At 46.0% G+C, this 9,036-nt stretch overlaps 1 protein-coding gene across 1 annotated transcript in view; it reads left to right on the top strand.

The window, feature by feature from the left end:
* Positions 1-1,058: 1,058 nt before the first annotated feature.
* grb2b (growth factor receptor-bound protein 2b) overlaps positions 1,059-9,036 on the top strand; it is a 33,793-nt gene continuing 25,815 nt past the window's right edge. Inside the window, exons 1-2 of the mRNA XM_084448271.1 lie at positions 1,059-1,206; positions 2,542-2,800. Coding sequence (XP_084304397.1) covers positions 2,723-2,800 — 78 coding nt within the window. The 5' untranslated portion in view covers positions 1,059-1,206; positions 2,542-2,722. The remainder of the gene's footprint in view (positions 1,207-2,541; positions 2,801-9,036) is intronic.

Here is a 9,036-nt window from a genome sequence, read left to right as displayed (position 1 = left end):
TGTGCGTCACAGTGAAACTAACTAACTGGCTACTGTGTGGTTTACCATCAGCAGAATACAGATACAGAAACACTAGTCTGGTCTCAGAGCACTATAACCCTCATCACTCTGTCCCTCACACCTGGTCCTGTGGTCTGCTGGACTGGTCACCTCCTCTCCCTCTGTCCTGTCCAGCACAGCTCCAGTAGCAATGGTAGGAAACTGATTAGAGAATTCAGGAAACTGATTAGAGAATTCAGGAAACTGATTAGAGAATGAAGCAGAGACGAGAGATGGAGGAGTGTGGCAGCTGGTCATCCACAGATGAGACACGTCAGTCACAGCACCATACCCTGTAATAAACTGAGAGTTAACGATCAGTTCCTAAACCTGGCCCTCAGCCAGCAGAACACCAGACATGACTGGTTAGGAGTGTGTGTGGGTGTGGGTGTGTGTGTGAGAGAGAGAGAGACAGAGAGAGAGAGAGAGAGAGAGAGAGAGAGAGAGAGAGAGAGAAGAGAGAAAGAGAGAGAGAGAGAAAGAAAGAGAAAGACAGAGAAAGACAGAGAAAGAGAGGGAAAGAAAGAGAGAGGGAGGAAGGGAGAGAGACACCGGAGGACCTGTCCGGGACCAGTTCAATAGTTCTCCACTAGATGTCGCGCTTGTCTATATCTGCACAGTACACCACAGTTCAAACAGAAAATGTGATTGAAGAGGTAACTTCTCAGGTTTTTGCTGTATATTTATGACAGGTCACAAATAAACACATTGCTTTGAACAGAGTTAACAGAGTTACCATGAAGAATAACAATGCCATACCATAATCCTGTGTCCAGAGACATCCCATGCCATGATTGCATAATAGGCCTACAAACATGTTATTTTATATATAATGGTGGTTGACTGCTGTGCTACTAAATAATACATTCTTGCAAATTAATAATAATACAGATGTGGGCCTATCCAGTGGATTGGGGCGAACATATCGCGATATCCTCCGCTGCAACCGTGAGGGAGAGGCCTGGCATCTCGAGACTAGGGAGAGGTTGGCAGGCAGCAGCGCAGCAACAGCATCTGGAAGGAAGCGGAAATAAACGTCGCTAGCTCTGGCGAAAACAGACGTATTTTTTATTTCACGTCTGTGAAAGGACACAAAAGAAAGAAATTCAAATACTGGGGACATTTTATTTAACAAGACGTTGGAATAAAAAACGATTGACTGGAGGGGTAAGTTTTTTTGTGTGTGTCGTTATAGCTAGTAAAAGTTGTCCAGACACGGTTCGCGACGCGAGCTAACGGTAACTAGCTAACCGTTAGCTTGCTAGGATGGTACGGCGTCATTCGTTTAGGGTGACAGGGTCATCCTACGCTGCACCTGTCAGTATTGGTCAAACGTTGTTTACATTTAGCCATGTACGTCATCACAAACTATGTAGGCATGTGTATGTTATGTACGCAATACGTATACGTGTATATTTTTAACAAAGATTTGTTTTCCTAAATCAGGTCTGTTACAAGTAGCCTAGCTACGAGGTTGATGTCGAGTGGGCAGAGTGGCAAATGGTGTAGCTAAAATCAGTGGTTTGCCTCAAGAACACAACTTAATAGTTGGTTAGCATGGATTAAAAAGCGTTTATCTTTTTATATTTGCCTTTGGTAGTCATAGCAAAGGAGAATCATGTATATCAATACGGGTTTGTTGAGCTAGAACACTGCACTAGGGATTGACGGGCCATCGCCCAGTGCAATTGAAACGAACTAACCCTATGAAAAATGTGTTTTCTTCTTTGCCGTGTTGGCTAGCAGCGAGCTAGCAGGCCTCTGTTCCGCTGAGACGATGAATTCATAAAGCTTAGTTCATCTTCTCAAATCTTAACGGATATTGTCACTGTATACTAGCTCGTTTAGTAACTAATGTTGGCTATAGCCACTACTAGCTGTGTTGTTTAGCTTGTGGCTGATGTAGTGATTGTTAATCTTAGCAGTAGCGGGGAGGGTAGCGCTAGCTATCTTAGCTACGCCGCTATACCTTTGCATGGGTGGATTCTCTAGTAGTACTCGCTATTAGCTTGCCAGTTAACCACGTCTATATTCATGTATAAAAACTGACGGACGGACTGTCAACGTTAGTAATGTGATATCCGCGGACTCCGTCGACGTTTGCTAGCCAGTGTGCTAGTAGTAGCTAGGTTAGGCTAGCTAGCCTCTGCGTGCTGTGGACCCCCTGTCCTGTCAAACCTTGAGTCTAAAATTATTGGGAGTGCATCGCTACCAGCGACATCTCGTCTTCTCCTCTGTCGGATCGGATCGTTCATTTCAGCAGATTATTGGCGCAGAATCAGACCAACGTCAGAGACGTTTCATCCTGTTTTTGAGAGTCTATATGTCACGGACGGGCGCGGTTACATCATAACAGTAGTCCATAGGGATAGACTACTTTTATCTTGTTAGATATCTTGTCCATTTTCATCTATATTAGCTATTGAACGGCTGAAAACGGACCGACGTCTTGAAGTCAGATGGTCTTTCCAGATCTGAGCGACACATGTCCCTCGTTTACAGGTTCCTAACTGTCCCCTGTATGTGAGGATCCTACCGGCGGGGACGGGTCCTAGACGGGCGGACAGACTCGGAGAAGTGCAGCCGGTCACAGAAGTCTGGGTCTGTGTGTGTTTGTACTGTGTGACTGCTCCTGGGACGCACTGCTGTAGCTACACACCTCACACATCCCACCGCCGCAGTCATGGAGGCCATCGCCAAATACGATTTCAAAGCCACGGCGGACGACGAGCTAAGTTTTAAACGCGGGGAAATACTAAAGGTAATCATTGTTGCTTTAATTCCATTTCTGTTTCATTTACATTTTTTTTTTTTTTTTACTTTTTTACAGTAACAACTTTATAACTGTTTTTTTTTTTATCACCATAGACGATCTGTAAGCTATGTGGGCTGTGGGGCCTCATCGTGTTGTGAAAGTAATTGTAGTATTTGCCATACGGAAACGTCAATTGACTGGTATAACTCAGCAAATTGTACAACCAAAAGTTGGTAAGAATGTATAGGCTAATTGCTGTTCTCTTGTAACCGCCATCAGTCCTCAGGCCTTTGAGAACAGCTCTTCCGTCAGCAGTTGTCATCTTGGCTTGATTTTGAATTAGATCCCAGATGATCACATTACACAAACTAGTTCCAAGGAAATGTCTCACGATTTCCAGTATGAATGTTTTCAAGGATGGTCTATATGCAAAGCATGCAAACACCTTTCCAATATTTAGTTCCGCCCCCCTGACTACGCCCGTTCTGTAGAGGGGGTGGGGTGGGGGGCTTCTATTAGATTGGCCTCTGTTGGTTAGTTTGTGCCTGCTTTCCGTGACATGTCCTTCACATATGTACCAGAGGCAACAATGGGGGCACTTCCACAATTCATTTTTCCCTTTGCCAGGTACATTTTGCTTTGTACATTTAAAACGATGTTCTTGGTGTCTCTGTAAATGTATAGTCTGTTCTACCCAGGAGCCCGTCTGCTTTCTAAATCCACAGCGTTCAGAGCTTGAGGTGTTCAGTAGCTCCTTTGGAGCTTGTTCTAAATGTTAGAATTCTTAGGTTAGTATCGGGACTAGGTGCATTGTGGGTACAATTATCATTAGTCATAGTCGTTATATTCACAATATAGATCAGATGACTCTTAGGCGGTTCGATCATGGTGGAAAGATCAGACGGAGCTAGGTCATATTAATGATCTTCCAGCTGTGACTGAGTTAGTGATGCCGTTAGATGGGGGAGTCCGGGGTTCAGTCAGACTGTGCAGAGCAGCGCTCTCTAGTTCCGCGATTGACGTCGAGGCATGCAGCGAGAGGCCTGTGATGTAAGGAGCCCCTCTGGATGTCTCAACACACGCGGCCCAGCTCTGGGAGGCCTCCGGGAGCTCTGTAGTTCTGCGCTCACTGCCTGAGAGCGCACTCTGAATAACAAACTCCAAACAGAACAGACGTCTCCAAGCGAGAAGCGAATGTAACGCAATGGTCAGATGTTGCGTGTGTATCATACTACACCCAGTCCTTTCATTGATCTGCCAGTGGTGGTGAGTGGACAGGAGGATATGCCTGGTCAACACCGGGTCGTCCACAGACGGGCCTCCCATCTTTGTCTCCAGTTATCCCGGTCCTCCATACACACCTGGCCATCTCATCGGTCGTCTCCACCTCCGCCTCCATCTTGATTATGTCCACAAATGTTTGGGTAGGACGTCCTCACGACTTGTGTCCACGCCATGGAGATGGCTCCCATAACACCATCTTGCTGGCAGGAAGCTCTCAGTGTCTGTCTCCTTGCTGCTATCTTCCCTTGCGTGAGGCACGGGCCAAAGAAACACAATATTCATCAGTTACATATGTGTCGTATTACACAGAACATTTCACATTTGCAGCAGTCATCTTGACATGTTACCAGTAAGCCTTGTAGGCAAAATATGCTTAACAGCAACACTAGCCTATAACGTATAATTATGGTCAGTAGTCTTCTGTAACCTGAGATGCAACCATAGAAACCCAAGTCTGAACGGTTAACAATGGACTTAAATGCATTGGTTAATAACAACGTTATTGTGTGCCACTAGGCACGCATCTGTTAATAGCAACATTATCACTACAAAGAACAGTAGATTCTCAAACCATATTATGTCATGGGCCTTTTTTTTTCTTCTTTTTTTTCTTTTTTTACATTGGTCGTTTTCATTACATATTGCTTTTCCTACAGAAAGTTAAAATCGCTCAACATTGTTTTTATATTAACTATTTTAATCACTGATATTTATTTGTATTCTTACTTTTGAATAAATGCTTACATCTTAGACCACACAAAAAATCGAATCGGCCTGCTGGCTCTTAACTAAAGAAGCCCACTCCCGGTACACATCCCACAACTGTATACGCTGACTCCGTGCATTATGGGTGGAGGATGGCTTCACTGGGCACTTCTTTCTGGTTCCATCTCCGGCACAGTGCAGATCAAATGTGTTCATTGTGCTGCGTGTGTCGGTGTGGTTGTTCTTTGTTCTGCCCAAGGAGTCTTCCAGAACAAGCTCTTTCAGTGTGTGTTCCTAGAACACGGAGGAGGTTCCACTTCTCCACAGAACACGTTTCCCACAAAGAGACATGGAGGCTGGAGGTCAGAGGCAGGCTGGGGGTCATCTTGGCCAGCTTACCCAAAGCCCCACTCTCTCTATCTCTGTCTCTCGCTCCGTCTCTCTCTCTCTCTCTCTCGGCCTCTCTGTCTGTCTGTCTCTCTCGCTCTCTGTCTCTCTCTCTCTGTCTGTCTGTCTCTCTCTCTGTCTCTCTCTCTGTCTCTCTCTGTCTCTCTCTCTGTCTCTCTCGCTCTCTGTCTCTCTCCGTCTGTCTCTCGCTCTCTGTCTCTCTCCGTCTGTCTCTCGCTCTCTGTCTCTCTGTCTGTCTGTTTCTCTGTCTGTTTCTCTCTGTCTCTCTCTCTCTGTCTGTCTCTCTCTGTCTCTCTCGCTCTCTGTCTCTATCTCTCTCGCTCTCTGTCTCTCTCTCTTTGTCTGTCTGTCTCTCTCTCTCTGCAAAGAGCTCAAGCCTTTCTCTGAGCTTGATGATGGGACAGCGGAGATATTAGAAAGAGCGTGGAGCAGCTTCTGGGATTTAAATGTAATCACCGTAATCTCCGTGGTTAACGTCACTGGGTCTGAGGTAGGGAGACGACCCGGCGTTTCAAACACCCGAGAGACGTCATCGGCTTGATCTCCCTTCCATTGGGAATGACGCAGTGTGTGCGTGAGAGAGATACCGTGAGCCCATCTGCGCGTGCGTGTGTCAAGAAGTGCAGCAAACGGATAAACCTCAGTCAGCTCTCATAGTGTTTTTAACGATGTGTGTCGGTGCAAGCAAAGACTCCGCATAGCTAGGTTCAATCTAGAAACACTCACTAAATCATAGCTAGGTTCAATCTAGAAACACTCACTAAATCATAGCTAGGTTCACTCTAGAAACACTCACTAAATCATAGCAAGGTTCACTCTAGAAACACTCACTAAATCATAGCTAGGTTCACTCTAGAAACACTCACTAAATCATAGCAAGGTTCACTCTAGAAACACTCACTAAATCATAGCAAGGTTCACTCTAGAAACACTCACTTAATCTAGAAAGACTACTGGATTTCTTCTGAATGTTTTGTGGGGCTGTTATCAGTCCAGAGGCTTCTCATCTGACTGGTCTAGGGCTAGCTTGGGCTGTCACAGACCTGGCTGTCAGAGCCTCCCTGTATGCTTGTCTTGGACCAGGGATTTTTGCTTGTTTTTCTGTATGTATGTAAACAGAAAATATCTTGCAGAATGTTCCGGTTTCCATGCAACCTTTCCAGGGGGCGAACGACAGATCAGCGAAAGTTAGTCATCACAACACTGGCTTGTGTCGATTGGCAACAGGTACCCATCTGTGACAACATGCAGGCGGGGAGAACACTCATATTTCGGAGGTGTGTGTGCATGTGTGTGTGCGCGCGTGTATGTGTGCGTGCGTGTGTGTGTGTGCGCGTGTGTGCGCATGTGTGTGCGCTCCCCCAGCAGTGCTAGCAATAGACATAAATATGGATGACAGAGGGAGGGAGAGGAGAGACGAGAGAGGAGATGAATCTAGAGAGAGGAGAGAGACTAGTATCAGCAGCAGGAGAAATCAAATACTGACACACATCTGTTACAGTACTTGTGTGTGTGTGTGTATGTATGTATGTGTATATATTTTTTTTCCATAAATGTCACTAATGTTAATGTTATATTATTTATACATGCACACACACACACATCTACATACACACACTGTTTTTGTGTTAGTGTTCATTTACTGTGCAAATTCATTGACTGTTAATTGTTATTGCTTATTGTTATATCTATTTTATTTTTTATTTTTCCTGCCATATACTGATGGACAGTGAGTGACAGTCACCTGACAGATGTCCTTTTTGTTGTATCTGACAACATAATTTTGTCCTGTATTTTTTTTTTTACTTACTGTTCCTTGCTGTTGCATATCGACAACTGATCATTCGTTTTTTCTTGTAGCCTATATGTTGAATTTCACTAGAGAGGAGTTAGAGAGAGAGACGGGTGTATCAGCAGGAGAGACTAGAGAGGAGTTAGAGAGAGAGACAGGTGTATCAGCAGGAGAGACTAGAGAGGAGTTAGAGAGAGAGACAGGTGTATCAGCAGGAGAGACTAGAGAGGAGTTAGAGAGAGAGACGGGTGTATCAGCAGGAGAGACTAGAGAGGAGTTAGAGAGAGAGACGGATGTATCAGCAGGAGAGACTAGAGAGGAGTTAGAGAGAGAGAGAGGTGTATCAGCAGGAGAGACTAGAGAGGAGTTAGAGAGAGAGGCGGGTGTATCAGCAGGAGAGACTAGAGAGGAGTTAGAGAGAGAGACGGATGTATCAGCAGGAGAGACTAGAGAGGAGTTGGAGAGAGAGACAGGTGTATCAGCAGGAGAGACTAGAGAGGAGTTAGAGAGAGAGACGGGTGTATCAGCAGGAGAGACTAGAGAGGAGTTAGAGAGAGAGACGGATGTATCAGCAGGAGAGACTAGAGAGGAGTTAGAGAGAGAGACAGGTGTATCAGCAGGAGAGACTAGAGAGGAGTTAGAGAGAGAGGCGGGTGTATCAGCAGGAGAGACTAGAGAGGAGTTAGAGAGAGAGACGGATGTATCAGCAGGAGAGACTAGAGAGGAGTTAGAGAGAGAGACAGGTGTATCAGCAGGAGAGACTAGAGAGGAGTTAGAGAGAGAGACGGGTGTATCAGCAGGAGAGACTAGAGAGGAGTTAGAGAGAGAGACGGATGTATCAGCAGGAGAGACTAGAGAGGAGTTAGAGAGAGAGAGAGAGAGAGACAGGTGTATCAGCAGGAGAGACTAGAGAGGAGTTAGAGAGAGAGACAGGTGTATCAGCAGGAGAGACTAGAGAGGAGTTAGAGAGAGATACGGGTGTATCAGCAGGAGAGACTAGAGAGGAGTTAGAGAGAGAGACGGGTGTATCAGCAGGAGAGACTAGAGAGGAGTTAGAGAGAGAGACAGGTGTATCAGCAGGAGAGACTAGAGAGGAGTTAGAGAGAGAGACGGGTGTATCAGCAGGAGAGACTAGAGAGGAGTTAGAGAGAGAGACGGGTGTATCAGCAGGAGAGACTAGAGAGGAGTTAGAGAGAGAGACGGGTGTATCAACAGGAGAGACTAGAGAGGAGTTAGAGAGAGACAGGTGTATCAACAGGAGAGACTAGAGAGGAGTTAGAGAGAGAGACGGGTGTATCAGCAGGAGAGAGGAGGAGAGCAGAGGGAGAAGGAGGATGTGTTTGAGAGACAGAGAGAGAGACAGAGAGAGAGAGTAGCTTAAATGTGAATCTAGATCGCCCAGGCAGAAACGCTGGACAGTATCTCTCTGTCTCTCTAGAAACGCTGGACAGTATCTCTCTGTGTCTCTCTAGAAACGCTGGACAGTATCTCTCTGTGTCTCTCCCGGGGGTGGTCTTCTCACCCTGTCTGCTGGTTCAGTCAATGTGTCCCAGTCCTAGTTGTTGACGTCAAATCCGTATGACGTCTGTCTCTCTAGCACTTTAACTTACTAATGTAGTCGGTCAGTAGGCTTAGGAGAGTTTATCAGTGAGGGATTCAGCATGAGAGGGTGAAGAGAGGGATTACTTCACCGGGGGAGAGAGGAGAGGAGGAGGAGAGGGGGAGGAGATGGAGGGGAGGAAAGAGGGAGCAGTGGAGTGAGTCAGAGTAGAGAGAAAGAGCTAAATATAAAACGTATAAAATGTACATATCAGATCAGAGGGAGGGGAAAAAAGGGATTCGGGTAATTTTCACAGCCGGCAGTCTGGTACGAAAACCTATGCTCCCCCCTCTCTCTCTCTCTCTCTCTCTCTCTCTCTTTCTCTCTCTCCACTGTGAGAAGTAGGGCAGGCTCAGCCCCAGATAGAGAAGAGGGGAGAGACGAGGGGGAGAAAATAGGGAGGTAAATGGGCGAGAGAGAGATGGAGAAAAAGAGAGGAAGGAAACGAGCCAG

The sequence above is a fragment of the Borostomias antarcticus genome (genome assembly GCF_949987555.1).
Source record: "Borostomias antarcticus genome assembly, chromosome: 14".
NCBI classification, from domain to species: domain Eukaryota; kingdom Metazoa; phylum Chordata; class Actinopteri; order Stomiiformes; family Stomiidae; genus Borostomias; species Borostomias antarcticus.
The sequence above is the reverse complement of the archived record's forward strand: the minus strand, read 5'-3'. Positions and strand labels throughout refer to the sequence as shown.